This window comes from Leptosomus discolor, chromosome 3 (assembly GCF_034619465.1).
Source record: "Leptosomus discolor isolate bLepDis1 chromosome 3, bLepDis1.hap2, whole genome shotgun sequence".
In the NCBI taxonomy this organism is placed as follows: domain Eukaryota; kingdom Metazoa; phylum Chordata; class Aves; order Leptosomiformes; family Leptosomidae; genus Leptosomus; species Leptosomus discolor.
Window position 1 is genome coordinate 13,105,145 of NC_141393.1, and position 19,081 is coordinate 13,124,225.

The 19,081-nt window shown below is 37.8% G+C and overlaps 1 protein-coding gene across 4 annotated transcripts in view; it reads right to left on the reverse strand.

Annotated features, from left to right (window-relative positions):
- Positions 1–47: 47 nt before the first annotated feature.
- TECPR2 (tectonin beta-propeller repeat containing 2) overlaps positions 48–19,081 on the reverse strand; it is a 40,037-nt gene continuing 21,003 nt past the window's right edge. For all 4 annotated transcript variants that reach the window (XM_086461990.1, XM_086461991.1, XM_086461993.1 and 1 more), the window contains exons 16-19: positions 16,895–17,043; positions 3,886–4,027; positions 2,505–2,654; positions 48–2,241 (exon numbers count right to left, since the gene is read on the reverse strand). In XM_086461990.1, the coding sequence (XP_086318116.1) occupies positions 2,084–2,241; positions 2,505–2,654; positions 3,886–4,027; positions 16,895–17,043 (599 nt within the window). In that variant the 3' untranslated portion in view covers positions 48–2,083. The remainder of the gene's footprint in view (positions 2,242–2,504; positions 2,655–3,885; positions 4,028–16,894; positions 17,044–19,081) is intronic.

Genomic DNA, 19,081 nt, shown 5'->3' on the forward strand with positions numbered 1-19,081 from the left:
TTACCACAGTAATTTATTTCTTAAAAATCTAGTTTATTGCACTTGTCTCAAAGCACAAACAAAACCAAAAACCTAAACACAGAAATAAAAGTAAAAAACCCATCCTAATTTCATTAAAACTACCCTAAAAAGTAGTCTGATAAGAGCTCTTGACACCAATTCAATATTAACGACCATAGCAAGGTACAGTATCATACAGTAAACAAATAACTAGCAAGCTCAAGCCATTACTAAGATGACTTTGAAAAATGTAATACAAAAGTGTTACTGTTAAATAATACCATTGTACTTGAGCATCTGGCGCTTGGCAGGGCACAGAGAAGTACTCATCACCCTTCTCCAAAGTGACTCAGGAGCTGCCACAGGATACTTTTAAGCTGAATTTCAGCTTCTTTGGGGTCCTCAAGACACCAAGCTATGCTTGCATAAAACAGACTGGGTTACTTCACAAGCTGATTCCATTACAATCCACTGCCAGACACGCTAAAAAAACCCTGGGGTAATCTCCATACACAGATGAGATAGCAATGAACCAAATGTATCATCTGTAAAAGGGAAACAAATCTGTCCTCCCTGTAAGACTGAGAACTGACAGCCAATATCACAAGCCCTACTAAAAAAAAAAAAGTGACATTACTTGGTTCTCTCTCCACTGATTCACATTCTCACCTTGTACCATGTTTGTTCCAAGTTTAGTGCAGTACACACACAAATTATTCTGAAAAAGAACGGAGGCTAAAAAGAAAACATATCCTTTTCCATACGTATTCAGTTCTCAAAACACACATCCCAACTTTTCAACTCCTGGCCTTTTCTGAAGCTGGCTCTTTCACAGTATTGGTTAGCAGCTGCTTAAAATGACTCTGATGATTTATAAGCTTAGAACAAACACAAAATAACTCTTCTGCCTACATACTGAACTCAGGTTCTCTCATCTATAGTTCTATTGCTTAAAAAAGATGAGGTATCTTTCAAAGAAGATTTAGTTTAAAGAAAAATAAACTGCAATGATTAACTTAGGTTACTTCCCAGTTCATCACATACCTCTGCTGCAACATCTGTTAAGTATAAGACACTTCAAAATTTAGCTAACATAGCTAAAAATCAGAATATTGTTAAGTATTTTCTCACAATATCACAATTTTTAATGGGATATATAGGTAATTCTATCAATTACCATTTTTCCTTCTAATACATCTAAGTTTGGTACTCAGAATAATTTGAGTCCCAATGTTAAAGCACTGGCTGGAGGCACAAATAGAGCACAACAGGAATTATGAAAGCTCTCTTGTACATTCTTTGTACTACAAACCCAACATTCAACTTCTTCCTAATCCAAAGTGGGACTTAACCCCCAAAATCCATCAGCTTCCTAATGGCTGTGTGAAATGGGCAAAAGTCTCCCTGATATTAGGGGTAATTCAAACTTCTCCCTTGTGAACGAAGTCAAATTATGAACCAAATTTCTAGAAATGGAAGGTTAGTATAGCCTTGCAGGTATTTATACGGAAATGGATCAACCTAAATTCATGTCAACACCAATGCTGTGTAACCACGACATTCTGAGATCTTACTAAGAAATACTTTGCTGTATTTTTCTTCCATGCTGCAAGGGAAAGTAATTCTAAGTATATGTACAATTGTCCAAGAGCATTCCCATCAGTTTGGAGTTCCAAGTACAAGAAGAAATTGAGAAATGCTTAATCTTTCTGCTGTAGAGAAATATTTAATGTAACAGAATTCCTTCTCAAAATAAGTACACATGTATTAGTGTGCATGCTGTCGTGAAATAGTCACTTCCATTGCTAGTAACATTAACTTAAGAGTTAGATTTCCAAAGGAGCTTCTACAGTAGTATGGTATAACAATTGCAGTACTCCACACCTAAAGAGTCTCTCAAGAGATAATGGAACAAACATCAGAACTCACAGCTTGGGGGCTATTTGACAGGTCAGTTTTTCAATACAAAAGTGCTAATATCACAGGTCCAATATGAGTGGCTTTTAGATCCAACATTCTGTACATACATTACAGAAATTCTGTCCTTCTGGTTTTTTTCACTGCTTCACAAGCTTGAGAAGCTTCATATCACTTCCCATTCATCTTCAAAATCATCAGGGTGAAGCAGAACAGAAGTGTCGCTATTTTTCTGCAAACCATGGGAATGGCTAAAGGTCTTAGTGAGGCGCTGGAGAAGGGATCCTGAAGCACTGATCGCCCACAGTTCATCTAGAGGGGTCACTGCAAAGCATAAATTATCCATCTTTTAATTAAGGTAACAGGTTCCAATTATAAACATCAAATAAATAATATTCGGATCTACTTTCCTAATTACACCCAGTGAAAGTTTTTGCTAATGTGATAAAATCACCCTTGGTGAAACTCTCACAGTCAACATTTAGACCATGTGTAGCTCTCCCTGCATATGGTCAGCTTGAGCACCATCAGGCAGAAGTCAAAGCAGACATCACGGTGTTTTGGATTGTCATGCAGAACCAACTTGCCTGTTAAATGCAAGACATTTCCAGGAATCTTCTTCCAGTAGTCTCCTGCTGGATTCTTGTCAGTAATGCCATATCGACGAGCTACATCTCCATTTGGACAGCGTGCCCAAACGGTCCTTGTACTTATAGCCAGTTGACAAGCCTGCAAACCTAAAGATAATTGGACACGAAGAGAGAATAATCACAGGCTTTCTTATATACTAAATACACTCACAGAAAAGTTTATTAAGAAAAGATGGCAGGACTGTAACAGTTTTTATATATTCTTATATTAATACTAGAGAAGAACTCTCCATTATAAAAGGCACGAAGAAATATCTAGTTTTCCACGAGGCTTTCTAAGAAAGGATTAGCAAGACAACAATTTAGGACTACGTATTTCGTTACACTGGCTTCAGGGGAGTTGAACAGAGTAGATGCTACTTGAATTTGAGCTTCTGGCCCTGTGTAAGCAGAATATCAGGAAGCAGGCCACTTGCAGCACTTGAAGCACTGGTGAACAAAAAAGCTTTTTAATTGCAGATTCTGTACACACTGCATCTATTGACCATAAGGATATCACACTGCAGACACATTTTGTTATGTGGCCACAGCCACAAGGCAACAACCAATTAAGAGGATCTTCAAAACACACTTTTGGAACCTTTGCTGTATTTTACTACCACATGGGGAATAACCCAACAGTTACAACTTCAGTTTGTCTAAAGATGGTTAACATTATAGGTATTGTGGACTTTTTGTTTCTTCCTCTTCACAAGAAAGCAACTAAGTGCCATGCATTTATGCAGTGAAAAAATCTTTAAAAAGCAGACAGCATCAATACACAGTTATTTAGAAAGAAGCAACTAAAACTTAGGTTTATTTACAGGCAAGGCAAAAATGTAATTACCTAATCTAGAATGCGTCCCACATGCAGGATTAATAGATGTGGCTAAAAAAAGTTTAATGCTATTTTGCACACCTTTCTATTAATCCTGCATGCTGGAACTCCATGTTGTACCACTTTTAAATAAAAAGCTTCTCACAGCACCGTACTCTCCTGTTGCTTAGGAATACTGCTTTAGTTCTAACTGAAAGGGAACTGTACCGTTTATCAATTCAGTGGCAGCAGCCTGAAACAACACGCAACAGAAATTCATCAAAAAACCAGATTTCTCTTCAGTTAACTACCTAGCGTTTTTATGTAAAACCAAGATCCTCTCTAAAAACCATTATCAAATACTTCACTATGTTCCTATAAATAAGCATACTTGATTGCTGAGAAAAATATTTGGTTTAAGCATTACTATCTAATTTTAAAAGCAACAGAAAAAAAAAAAACAAAAAAAACAACTTTGAGAAAACAGCAGAAAGAACAAGGAACCGATGTTCTAATTTTTACCTGGTACATGTTCCCAGTCAGTGCCTACAGGCATTTCATCTGTAATTCCAACTCGTACGTGGACATTCCATTTGCTATCAATTGCCCACAACATCTGATCATTTGGACTTGAATGAATGCTGACCAAGTTGATTCCTACTGGCTATAAAAATTAAGCACAGTATTTAAACATTGTACTACTGTATTTTTGTACTATTTTATCACTTGTTCTTCACAGAAGTATGCAAGAGAAGTAAAATATTTACCAGATAAAGACAGGAAGAAATGTAACTGACAAAATTTTATTTATCATTGTACAAAACTACCAATTTTCAAAAAAGTCAATCCCTTCTGAAACAGAAGAGGGATATGAATGAAAGTCACCCAAAGCTACTGATAAAGATATTCATATTTAATGTTCAGCATTCAAGTCTAATAATATTTGTATTTGCTTAACTACTGTTATTCCAATCAGGTACAGTTTCAATTGCAAGCCGAAAAGGGAACTCTTCCACTGAAATGCATGAAGCGCAGTATTTTCCTCTTGCCTTCCTGAAAGTTTTCCTAACATAATTAACTCTGCACTTTGTTCCTAAACATACACAACCAGTACATTTTTACTGTCTGAATGTCTCGTCATTTCATCACGCAATGAAATGGTGATCTACCTTCTTCCCTGTACTCCACTTTGCAGGAATACGATCTTGGAACTCACTGCAGACCACTGCAGTACTGGAGCAGCCACAGCTGCAGGACAGTAACCACAACTCTATCTGTTGGCAAACCCAACTGGAACACACTTCCCATTCTGCTCCCAGGCAAGTCCTTCCTCCATCTGCTTCCATGGAGATATGCCTTAAATACTGTTCAAAATCAGTGTTACCGATCGCAACACTTTACAGACATCATAGTGATTTTGTAGCAACCAGATTAGTGAAGGCAAATATCCTGCAAAACACATACTTTAAATAAAATGCAGATTAGAACAAGAAAAAAAAGTTTTCCTTCACATCAGCCTAATAAAGCCACTGAAGACAACAGTAAGATGCCCTGAAACACATTATCACCTCACAAAGAAGCACTGCATTTCTTGCTTTAGCCACACAGGCATAAACTGAATTTCCAGTGTGATAAATAGAAAAGCAAGCAGCTCTTTGCATGTATAAACCTAGGGACACAGAAGCATAACCTGCATGCATATATGAGCACACAACCCAGTCCCAGACGGGCCTTCTGTGTACATAACAGTTACCTGCTTTGGTTCTGCTTTTAAAATTCTGGCAGTAACATGTGTCTGACCCGTCAGTAACCAAGTTTGACTTGCATCACCAAATCAAATCCTGTCTATTCAGGTTACATGGCCTTTGACAGACCAGCTATCTTCTCATGTTTGTGCTCTCATTGGGTACTTGCCCTCTGTTGGAAGCTTGAGGCTGGTAGAGGCTTCATGAAGTGTTTACCTCTGGTCACAGTAAATTCACAATGGCTGCATTTGAACGCTTACAGTAAAATGCTATTTGTCTTGAACAGTGTTGACTACATAGAATATATAACTGCCTAGTACTTCCAAACTGGTACTCTGCCATACCACAACTAAACTACCGTATTGCAAAAAAAAAAAAACCCCACAACACCAAACAAACAAACAAAAACAAACAAAAAACAAACAAACCAACCCAACCAACCAAAAAAAAAAAACCCAACCAAAACAAACCAACCAAAAACCCCCAAACCAGAACAAAAACAAGCCATCCCAAAACCCCATACAACTCTGCCTTCTGGTCTTGCTGCCTCTTCACTGGAAGAGATCCTCACTCCTGGCCCTGTTCCTGTTCCTCCCCATGATTTTTATTTGTTTCTTTCTATGGCCACTTTGGCTCTGACTCCTTCCTGCTTCACCCTGCTCACCTCCCCACACCGCTGTCGTGCTGTGTGCCTCATTACTCTCCTGCTTCTAGCTTCATCCCAACCCTCTCTGTACTTCTGCTCTTGTAGTCCAGCTTGTGCAGACTGAAATACTGCACATAACAGGAGATCTTTGCCTTTTTTTTTTTTTTAATCCATTTATCTCCTTCTCCCTGCAATGTTCTTCTACCACAGTCACCTATTCCTCGGATTCAGCACTTTCTGCCACTCTTCCCCAAACTCCTTCACACCATGAATTGCCAGTGTGTCTGTCTATGCTCCACCTCTGCCATACACTTCATGTTCCAACTACATTCCCTCACAAACTGTGCCAACAGCTTGGTGTGACCCTTGTTACTGAACTGTTCGGATTTGCGCCCCTTGCTCTCCACTCTTCCACGTCAGGATCCCATTGCTCTCTTCCTCTGTCATTTGTCTAAAAAATAATTCCCTGAGAAAGAACTGGAGTAGTATTTCCATTCAGAAAGACTTACTAAGTGCTTATCCCCAGAAGCTAAGCCTGTGCATTACTGCAGATTATAAATATATGTAAGTAGGGGAAATTAAGGAAAGCAGACAAAACACCCCAAAGCGGTATCATGAAAGGAGCTGCACGATGCTCAGCTAGGTCACCCCTGATACACTGCAGGTTCAAGTATAATCAAAGCAGTTACCTCCACCCTATTCTGCAGCATCAACGCACATAACAAATAAATGGAAAGTAAAAAGTTCAAAGTGACATCTCTACAAGATTGGCCAAAAATTCTCATTCTTTGTTGTTTTAAGTGAGCTCCTCTTTCCTCCTTAAGTTTCCCTACCTCCCTGGATATTTCACTTTCAGCTTCTCTTCCTTTTTCAGGCTACTTAGCTCTTTCTGATAAACTTGCATCAATAAAACAATTCTCCAACTCACTCTCATTATAAAGAGTCCAGGCAATACACTGGTGGCAGCATCCAGTGCTCTTAACAGAAAACACCCCACTCCACTGCAGCTTTCTGCTGTGAAACAAGACAGTAAAGCCCACAACTGACAGGACAGCTAGTGCTATCATTATGTACAGCAGCTTTTGGCATAAAACAGTGACAAGACATTGAGAAACAAGTACAGCCTGTTGCAGAGGTTTTACCTCTGTTGGTTTGGGGTTTTTTGTTGGTGGTGGTTTGGTTTGGTTTTTTGTTTGTTTGGTTTAGTTGGGTTTTTTTCCCCAGAAAGCAGCCATCTACAACAAAAAGGTGTTCTTATGGGTACCACTGCCAAGGTGGATAAAACTAATTTTAAATTTTCTTTACATAATGTACCATTTTTTTGGAACAATCATACTGACAACATCTCAGACATCCCTCACCTAATTACCGTAAGTATGCTTTAAGTATCTTACAATCTATATAAACAAGAAACAGATCTCTACAGCTGCAGTTAAAGATTAAATAGAGTTCTCTCATAGCAGTAAAGAGAGATCTGTGCAAATTTATAAATCGGCTGATAACATTTCAGAGACTGATAACCACGAAAATTAATAAATTATTTCAGCGTAGCCTTTTCTCAGCTGGTTTAACTTACAATAGCTTTCATGAGATTTATATACCTTGAGTGCAAAATATGTCATATTTGTAATTTACTGAAGAGTTTGGAATTTTAAAGAGTCTCTGACCAGTCCCTCAGCCTTCCCCCTCAGCCACTGACACACCAAACTCTGTTTATAAGGTTTATCCACAATACTCACTACTGTGAGAGATTGACTTGTTATGGAGCACTAATGAATTCAGTGTTAGCTGATTAAAAAAAATATGGTGGAACATTATTTTCTTTTTACTTGTGGTGTCACAAATTTCTAAGCTCAAAAAAATCTCAGGAGACTGCCTGTTTAGCGAAGAACAGAACGCAGATCTTCCTGCCCTCTGGTCTTGTACCTCAGCCACAAAAACGCCAGTCGCTCTCTGTCTTTCGATATTGAGGCTTTCCCATTACAACCAAGGACTGCAACGCATGCCAACTACATGCTTTTCATCATTTAAAACTACATACTAAGAGCAATGAATATCTTTATTGTCTGCTACAAATAAAACCAATGAAAAATAGTTTGCTAGCACCCCCATGACTGATGGGAAATCAGTGCTGATGAAGTGAAGTGAACTTGAAGGAAACACTTAACTGACAAATTATTAGATGGTATCAAGAAACAGTGCGAAACATATTTAAGTCATAAAGTTGTCCATTAGCTTTATAATTCTGCAAATAATTTCCTTTCTTTCTGCAAACCACAGGGAAATAATACTCAGTGTAAGAACTTCATTTAAACAACAGTATCAAACAAAATCCAAAGTAAAAACTAATGCATTCCCTCCCCAACTCCCCCAACCTACTACTCAAAAGTTTTGTCTTCTTGTAGCTACTTCAGTCACAGCTGAACCCAAGACACAGTGGTTCAACTTCCTTGCCAAGGAGGAAAGGACAAACATGTGCATATGCAAAAAAGGCAGCAGAACATTTTCCACGTCACTTTTCAGGAGCACAGAGTCCTTATATCAGCAGACCTCCACTATCTCTGTTCTGCTGCAAATATCCAGGATAAGGAAGACTAAACATAACATTCTCAGTCTGTCCAAGCTCAATCCTTTTTGTAACATTTGTGGTTAAGATTGGTGGCTACAAGCAGCACAAACCTTCTCCTCACCTTCAAAAGACAAATCAGAAACCTTCAGCTGGACCAGGCCAGGCTGGAAGAAGGTCAGAGACACTTCTCACACTGTTGAGCATTATCTGTGTATCAGACTAATGTGACTATTTTCACGGCTAATAAACATCCAGATCCTATTAACTAGTATAACAAAGAGTGCAACTTAGAGAGACCCTCCCCTAATATAGGCCTAACTACCTAACTACTATGATTTTCTGAGGTCCACTGGAACTGAAGTTTTAAAGCACTTTCAGCATTAGCGATATCAAGAAAGCACAAGCAACGTTAAGAGCAGTATTGACCAGAATGTTTTGCATTCAGAGTTTTGAGGAGAACAGCTTGATAAATTAAGTGCCCCTTTTTTCTCTGCAGAGAAGTTCAAGGTAATATACAAGAGCAGGAAAGATGAATCTACATTTACCGTTCATGGAAGCCACATGTTCTTCAGTAATGCTGCCATTGAATTGTCAGGAAAAAAGATTATTTTCTATTCAGTAAAAGACTGGAGCACTACTTTCCTCAGAAGCCTTAGAACAAGATGACCCTTTCCCCACTTTCTGCCTTTAGCAAATAAACAGACGAGGGTCTTCGCTAGATATCCCCAGTCTATGGCTAGCACAACTAGGAAGAAAAGGCAAAGCCAAGGAGTCAATTCCTTGACCTCTCCTTTGCCAACTCTAATTTTCTTATTCCAATGGTTTTTCTTGCAGAAACATGGGAAAGACTACAACATACAGTATTAAATCCTACAAAAGGTCATACCAAAGCCATGTGACTATCCAACATGATAAAGCTCAACACAACCATAAAATACTTTCAAAATATTTAGAACTGTCCCTTACAAGCAATTAAAAAATAATTAAAATTTAATGCTGTCACTTTAAAGACTATACAAACTACAGGCCTACTCAGGTTTACCCCACTGTCTTATACCTAAGACTATAAACTGTAGCATAGGAGATAAGCTGTCTGTAATTACCACTACAGGTATTTTAATAACATACTGAAAAATTGAACTATTAGGACAAGAACAACTATTTTTTTCAGAAATGTATGTTAACACTACAGGCAAAAACTTCCCATGAAACAGAACATAATTTAGCACAAGGTAATAAAACCTTTGTATAAGCAAAGCTCTGAGTAACCAAGGCTTTTTTTGGGTTTGTTTTTAAAAAACACACCTTTAGTGAGCGCTACTAAGACACCCTTTCATGCAGGGTATGCCAGTAAAGTGCAACTCTCTAGTTTTTGAAACTCACATACCTTAATAAGGAAAGTAAATCACTTTTGTAAGGTAAAAACACCCATGCGGTTTTAACTTCAGCTTCAGCTCTGCTTTGTTCTGACAATTTTAAACAGTTATTAAACTGTTGCCTTTTCTGCAATTTTTCTTTTTAATGTCTGTGATAAAAACACCATGCACTTTTGATAGCAACAGAAATTCCCATTTCATTACCGCACTGCTTTATGAACAAACGCATATAACCTTTAAGTGTTACAATTCATTTACGTAACCAGAGGGGGGAAAAAAAACCACCAACACATCTGTAAAAGAAAACCCCATGAACTCAGGGAGGGGCTAAAAGAAAAACAATTAAAAAATAAAAGTCAACGAATGTTCACTGCTTCTGAAAAGTTACAATCTGTCAGGATCCTGTAAGCCACAGGAACATTGGAAATGCACTGAGGATACACCAATTACTACTGATCCAGAGCTAAAGCTCTGGACTAAGTACTGTCCAGGTGAAGCGTGGGACCCAAATACAAGGTTATGCAATGTGTTAAACTACTGGATAAAACCAATCATACTCCAGGGGCCAGGTATCACAAACGAGATCACTGCTTCCCAGAGGTCCCATTTGCTAGACTATATAGTCCAACCTCCTCTGCCTTGCTTACTTTTTAGCTTCATTAGACTTGGGTTCAGTAGACAGGGTCTTCCTGCAGACCAGACTATTTGGCAGCTCTGTAGAAGAGCCATTTGAGCAGGAGACATCACAACACAGCCCTCCAGCTCCCTGGGAAGGCAACTGGTCACTAGGCTGGTCTGCAAAGAGAGACTGTCAGCACCTTGTCTACTTACTGATCATCATAAAACAGGGAGACAGTAATACGCCATGCAGAGAGGCCTCCAAGCACCTAATTCAAGGTCAAAGCGTCTGATGTGCCCACCAGTTACCCCGGGGTGTCCGTGCCAGGGTGTCTCCTGACTGTGCAGACTTGTTGGCTCACTAAAGTTCTCTTCACTGACCATACACTCCGAGCTTCACATCCACCTTTGCTGCCCCAATTTACTTCACAAAAGCTAAGCCCCCAATTACAAATCTGTTGGCTGGATCCAGCCCCAGATTTTAAAATTGAGCAAGCTGAAATTCAGTCACACAAAAAAACCCAACAATAAAAACTGCTCTAACTAGAATTCAGAAAAATGTAGATGTAGCTTTAATGAAAATGAAACAAAAACCCCCCAAACTCTTCTTTTATACTTGCACAAGTAATTTTTTCATGACAGTCTCTTATAATCACTTTTCAAGGACTCTTATTTATCGAATACTTCAGGCAAGCATGTGAACAGTTCCACTGAAACCAAGGCATAAGCTTGCTAAATCAAGATACGTATCCTTCACCCATGAATTTTTACGCCACTACATTTTTATTTTTAAAGAGAATAATTCTGAAAAACTCTCAAAACTCAACCATGATAATCATAGCTACTTTATGCAACTCAATGTTAAATATATTTCTTAATCTTTCTGAAAAATAAATACATAATTCTGTGTATTATTATAATATGGGCACATTGGAAGAGTGCAGATGTGAGGACGTTTCTAGTATGGAACAAATGAAAGCGTGAAAACAGAAAGTTCTCCTTCCCACAGTTTTTGCTTTCAGTTTAAACTAGTCTTGTCAAAACGCAAATATTCTACCTTGAGATCATATTTCAAAAGGATAAAGAAGGATCGTCTACTCAGTTTTCTGGGTGTATCTCTTTTGTGCACTTTCTGTGATCTGAAGCTTCTGCTGCTGATAATAATTGCTATCTAATGTGGCAGGCTACACGCACACTTTTCTGAACATGGCGATAGCAATGCCTTAAAACAACTATTACAAGGCTAAAATTCCAAAACAGAAAAATACAGTGAAATATAGCAACAGTAGTTTTCTTAACTAGCAACAAAAAGAAAGATAATAAGCACTGAACTAAGCAATGGAACCGGCATGAGGCAACTTTAGTAAAAATGCTGGACTTGCATTTTTTCAGTATTTAAAGCACTTTTTATGCAACTTACGATTTCTTAAGAAAGGCATGCCTGTGAAGAATAGTACACATCTGAACGTAAACTTTATGGCATTCTAAATCTGCTAAACAAAATACACTGCTGCAGGAGCTTTGATCTCCTCCACTTATTTGCAACCTACCTCAATACAGCTACTCTTACTACTGCAAACAGTTTTTCTCTACATCATTTCGAAAAGCAGAGTCCTCCAGGAAAATCCTCTCTCTCCCTATTAATGTCTTCAGGAGGCCTCACATGAGTAAAGATATATGGAACAACAGACTAGCTAGTCCGGTGTACAGATACCCAGAAGGCTCAGTGAGGATGTCACCTTTCCAACCTGAGCAGAACTGGTCTAATAGAAGATACTTTCTCTGCATATCATCTCAGCACTCCAAAGTAGAGCTTGAAGCAACTCAGAAGGATATCTGTGCAAGAGCCAAGTAATGCAAGATTGTCTGTGCTAGCGAAAACAATCAGATTTTAAAAGAACTGCGATGTGGATTATGCATTAGAAGAACAGTTTTCCACAGCAAGTACTTCTAAAAGAAGTAGCATGAATGATTCTGAAGTAAAAGCTACGAAGCATTTTCAATAGAAAGATTTTTCCCCTCCAAATATCCAATCCTTGAAGATCATTTCAAACAAACCCTTCCTACATTTCGGCTTTGATTTTGGCACCTACCAAAAAAGATGTAATGGCAAAATCTGATCTTGAGGAGTGCTCACCACTTCCTCCTGTAAGTACCACTCAACACAAAACTGACCTTAATAATAAAAGAAATCTCACTGAAAAATGCAAAGGCAAGGCAGACAGCAGACGAAGAAAGTCTCCAGATTTGCATTAAGAATTCTGTAAGGTAAGCAGAACTTTAAATAAAGAGAGGAAAGGAAACAAAGATCATGACAACCATTTCTAACAGGTCACCGCTCATCCGCAAGCCACAGCCAACCTCCTTACACTGAACGCAGATTAAGAAAAAGGAAGCTATTGAAAAGAAATGAGATCTAGCATGTATTCATCTTGCAGAATTACAGATAAATTTCCTAAATTATAAATTATATTTTTAACTACCATTTGCTTCGTAGTTTTAACAATTTTTGAATGACAGCGAAAGTGTGAACAGCCCTATTTTGCGTATGCGTGAGAAAAAAATAGCTCCTCCTAGACCAGTAAGAATATTGACTATCTTCTCTTACCTATGATATCAAGCTTAAAGCATAAAAAGACAATTAATAGGTTGTTTGTGGGAAGAGTAGGAAATCAAAAGTTTCTTTAGCCTGAAATGCACATACTGCAAGAGACCGTTTTATGGCAAACTAAGTTAGGCGGTACTCTTCTGCTGAGACCCCCTATAGGAACTACAAAGGAACAACCACAGCTTTAATACAGGAGCCAAATAGCAAACATTTCCTTAAATAAAGCCCTTTTACTCCACAGTTCAGACAAGCTATGTGGATACTTAAACAGACCTCTCAATTTAATAAAATGGCTTTTCCAATCCCATTCTCTATGAATTCAGTTACAAAAGAGCAAAGAGTAGCGATTAAGCAAACAGTAATAAATAAAATATTTTGATCTGTTTTTAGAGTAAGATTGATTGTTTACAAGCAATAGGTGATTGGTCATTCATTTCTTGTCCTGATCTTTGTTTCTTTTAATCCTCTTAAATAAGGTTCTGCTTATCTGATAGATACCTTAGCGTAAATCTGAGAAGGTCATTCTTAAGGCCAGCTTTTATGTTAAGTAGTACTTTTAGGAAGCAAACATTTCTCAAGATCAGATTTCGTCTCTGCATCTTTTTCAGAAGGTGCTAAAAATCAAAGGTGAAACGTTGAAAGAGTTTTCTGAAAACAAGCATTCAACTTCTGTGGACCTTTTAAAGCAATTTGATGATTTTAAACTTTTTATCAACTTCTAGTCCATAATCACCCAAATTAGTCTTATTGACTATACATGCACACATACAGAAACACATTCTATACTATCTACATAAATAATATTTATATTTCCTGCTCATTTTTTTAAACCAATGTATATTGAGACATGGTACAGCAGATAATAGTTTTATCCTGTATATTAACAATGAAAACCACTTTCTATTTCCTGAACTAAAATAATTTTGTCAACAAATTTTGATCAGCTTTGCCAATGTCCTTCAAACAGCTTCCAAGAAGCTGCTTAACTACATAATTACTTTGACTTCTGAGACTGCAGAACAGAATGGATGAAGCACAGAAAATATCTACACACAAACTACTACTGCTCGCAATACTGTAATGATGTTATCAACCACTTCTGAAGTGTTGGAAACTAAAGAAGAGGGAAGGCAGAGAACATAAAACGTTATTTTTTCATCTCAAGAGATACTGCAATAGGTAGTTACAAATGAGAATGGTTTTAATCTAGATTTAAAGAAAAAAGTAAACCCAAAAAACATACAGCATCACAGACTGAACTTAAATTATATTCGCTGATTTTAGCATGAGTAAAATCTCATCGAAACTATTGTCGCTCAATACCCCTGTGAAGCTGTGCAAAGACGGATGCAGTGCATTTGCAGCAATCCTTTAACTAGCAGTGACACCATAAAAGCAAGAAGAGTCTGTAGCTGCTCACAAGCTGCTCATGAGTCATAAGATCTGGGATATGGCAAGTCATATTGGCTCTGACATTTACTAGGGAATGAAATATCCATAGTTGGTTTTAAATTACATTATTTGAGAATGCTCCTGTACTTAAAGGAAATGAAAGACAATTTTGATTTCCTTCTTCAAAAAGAAAATGACTGACTCGTTCACAAATACTTCTTATGGTATTTCTGTTGTTCTGAAGATAAAGGGATGTCGCATGAACTGTGTCAAAGTCAATTACGGGACAGATAACAGTAAGGTGCTGCTAACAAGCAGATATTGTTCAGAGAACAGCCCACTTTTCAGCCACCATGTTATATTTGTTATCCAAACACTAACCTAGCATTTGGAAATCATTTTAAAGTTCATATTTTTCTTATTTTGCATTAAGCCTTTGTAAAAGCATGAATGGCTGCTCTTTCAGTACTTGAATGACTTGTTTTAACATGCTGGAATTGTCTCAAAACAAGCATGTAACCCACAAGTTTTCATCATCTCTGCAAGCGATGTTTGAATTTTTGCCCTTTCATATCGACTCATTAAATTTGCAGTGTCAGGTGTTGGCAAGATAACAGAAAAGAGAATGACACTGCTCTGGGTATCAGAAGGTTATCAATTTGGAAGGCAACATCACCCAGCTTCCTTGATAAGCTAATAGGAAATAACTTGATTTTCAACCTTGTCCACTTAAAGACTTTTTACGTAAGGAAGTCACTGCTAAATAATGAGCCAGGGCAAATCCCAGTTTCTTGTAAACACCTTTATATTGAGTAGTTTAATCTACTTCAATGGAGGAGTAGAGAACACAGCAGTACAGACAAAACAGTACCAGTGTAGAGAAACTGCTTTTCAGGCTATTTTCCTGGATAGACAAATCTTTGGTAAGAGGATACTAGACAAGTTTAATTCTCTGTCTCTTGGCAAACTCCGTTTAAGTGGAACACATCCTAGAATGTGTTTTCCTCCCTTTTTAAGAATACTACCCTTACGGAAAACATCACCACTGATACCCTCAGTCTCCTTTTCCTGCTGCCCTACACCATCAGCAGGAAAAAACTGTCTCTTTCTATTCTGTCATCAGAAAGACCCACTTGCAGCACACGGAGAAGGAACAGTGTAGTCCAGCTCTTGTTGCAAGCTATGTGGGTGCTTATTTGTCAGTCTGTTCTGCTATTCTGCAAAACAAGGTGCCATTTCTCCAGGTCTGACTGCTCACACTCCCAGCACAGAAGAACAAGTCTAACCAGTGCTGTGCTAACTGATGGGATGCAAATCTGCAGTTTCATTTCGCTGTTTCCCTGCCCTTCTTTGCTGTTACACCCCTGAGAGCCACCAAAGGAGCTAATAATTGGCTGATGAAAGATAAGAGAACTCAAAGCGAATTATGTAAAAACCAAATAAACTCTCGCAACTCCACTGACATATATTGACTTCTATTTCTTAACATGTCCTTTCAAACGTACCACACATTTCAAAATCTTCAAGAGAAATTCTGTAACACTATAAAATGTAAATGGAGTATGCAAACACATCCCATGCTACTATGCTAGATCAGCAGATAGTTCAAGGATTTTGTGCCAAGGAGCAAAGAATGAAATCAGTAGTTAAGAGTTCAGGTCCATTACAGCAGTCCCAATCCACAACACAGAAATCACTCCTATTTTCATAGTTTTAACTTGCAAAGTACTAGACCAGCAACAAAAGCAAGCACTGAGGTTTAAGGAGAGATTAAAAAGGAAACCAGACACTGGAGAAACATATTTTGTCCATTCCCTATATTCAGAAAAGATTCTCCCAGAGTACTTTAGGAGGCTTCTTTACACTGATCCTCCCAGCTGGCCGGTAAAAAGGATATAAAGTTTGTCCATTCTGGGAACACAGGGGAAGAGCTGCAATTGTACTGCACACTTACTAACCACTGGATGATAAGGAAAGTCCCTAAATCCAGGCATAGCACCCTGGCAAGCATCCCAGACTCACAAGGGTGAGGATAAAGGAAGAGAGAGGCAGGCACTTCAGCACCATGCCACTTGAGCACAGCCTTCCCACACCCTCTGCTTTGTGTTGTTTGCCAGTCCAGCCTCTTGGCTAGCATACAGCAAGAATCAGTATATGCTTCAAGGCTGCATTCTACTAGTGCTTATAAAGCTGCTGTGTTACAAGAAGAGAAAACTTTCATTAAGGATTGAAAGGAAAACAAAATGTTCCACTCTGGAAACAAAAATAAAATTAAAATTATTTGTAACAATTATATGAATTTGGGATTACTTATGGTGATAAGGCAGCATATTCAGAGTACATTATACACATTATACAGACTCTGGATGGTTTTATTTTCTTATTTTCTTTTTTCTTTTTTTTTTTTTTTTTTTTTTTGGAGAGAGAAATCCTATAGAATTCAAACATGTGGGCCAAAGTTTTAAGCTACACATTTAAAATCTGGCTCTATTGTTTACCTTGAGTACTAAAATCACTCTTTTCCAAATGCATAGAGCTAAACCACTGGGTTACAAAGGATTGTAATCAATATTTTACCTGTATAGGTGGCTCAATCATTATCCACGCAGGAAGCATCAAACTTGGGTTAAGAGGCTGAGTTCCTACACGAAAATAAATGCCACCACTGGTGTCACAGGCCCAAACATGCTGATTTCCACAGGTCAAGCTGATCAGCTTTACAGCACCTAATAACAAAGAGACTATTAGCAACCCGGCATTTTCCTTTCAAATTCAGCTAATAACAATAACTTTTATTTAGACTTGCTTGTATTAAACTAGCTTTAAACACAGTCACATAAAAATGATTAAAAGTTAATACAGCTTGTGAGAGAAAAAAAAAAAAATCACTGGATGCAATGAATAAAACCAACAGGTAGTGTATGTGAGGTATTTATTTTTTAAATCCAAAAATAAATGTTTTAGTCACAGGATACTGCAATTTCTAAAGCACACTAAAAATATGCTATTAAAATAACCAAATTCAAGCAGGGAAACATTCCATGACAAATGTTATCAGTGCCTAGACAAACTTTCACATGACCTAATGTGAACTTTTCTCTGTAGCTGGCTGTGCTTGCAGGCTTTCAAAAGGTGTTGATCTGCTAATACATTCAGCAAAGAACATTCCTAATGCTACCAGCACTTTGAAAATACAACAGCATATGGATTATGCGTTTCAGCGTTAACATACCAGTGTCACATCTGTAAATAAAGGAGATGACTTTCAAATGGATTTATATTCAACAACGTACATATTTATTACACCTATCTCAAAAGTGCAGCAGTATTGTAGCCCTATGTAAGTAAGCACAACAAAAACAAAGCTGCCAAATAAGTATGTTTTGGAATTTTGGGGTGGGTTTTTTTTGCATACCAAGTCACACCCATCAATCTTGCTATTAAAAGTTTGCAAAGATAGTAGAGAAGCATACCTGATATTTCACACTAAAAAGAAAGGCTAGTTAACTGTCAACTGGAACTCTTTCACATTCATTTTAAAATAGCCAGGTGATTTAATATAAACATTTGATTATTATTTTTTCTCCCAGTGTTGGGACAACACAATGCAAAGTAACGGAAGACATGTTCTACTGAAAGAGGGACCCAATCAGTACCGATATACTACAGAAGGAATGCTCTGGTCAGACTCCAAACTGAAGACTCTAAAAATAGGCCTTGCTGGTTGACTGAGCATGCCAGTGCTGCTTGGGATATCCCATTCTTGGTAACAGTTGTCTCTTCAGTGATGTGAAATCTGGCAACAAATCCTTGTAAAGTGCATCAAATACAGCATTCCTTAAAGAGGGGGGTGCAATTTTATTCCACAGAGCACATGTTTAAAGCATTTATTTCTGCAGAAGGCAATATTCCTTGTCATTAAGGCTTGCTGGGGGACAGAACAGGGAACAAGAGGACTACACAGCTTTATCTTTTAGTTAGCTGTAAACAGATCTTCCAAATTTTCAGAAAAAATTCTAAACCAAAATTATTTAACTTTTCAAATCATAGGAATTTAACTTAATTCCTCTCACCCCAAAATCTCCTTTAATCATAGAACTTCATATTAAAACCAATTGACAATACTATACACAAAAACTTCTACTGCTTATGATAAGAACATCTAGAACAACTTTCCTTTGTATGCAGGGGCTTGACATTCAGCTACAAAGTCATAATCTTACTTAAAACCTCGTTATTCCTTCTAGCATAAAGTATGACTCGAAGTAAAGGCTTTGTCACATGATGTCTCAGCTGCTGAAGTGTTCTGATCCAAACCAGCATCAGAGCATTCAAACATGGAATCACGTATCACCTACTTGGCATAGCTGGTATTATTTACATCTACAGCACAATTTGATATTTGAAAATGCAGCTCTTATGTAAATGTTTTGGGGCTTCTCCCTCCTCCCACTTACTGTTTTTATCTTAGGAAAAGGTCATGCTAGCCACATTCATCTACTGTTTAGAGAAAGTAGCATGATTCAGAGGCATTGTTTATTGTTGAAACCTAAAGGTCATTCTACCATGTTTTGAAACCTTGATACCAATACTGGAATCCTAATCTAAATAATTTACTAGATACTACTCCCAGTACATAGTGTAAAGGCAAGAGGAAGATATTACCAACACGATATGAATATTTCAACATTAATGCTGGCAACCTCATCACTTCCATACAGAATTCTGACTTTCATTTTAGAGCAACTTGCTTTCCCCTCTCTC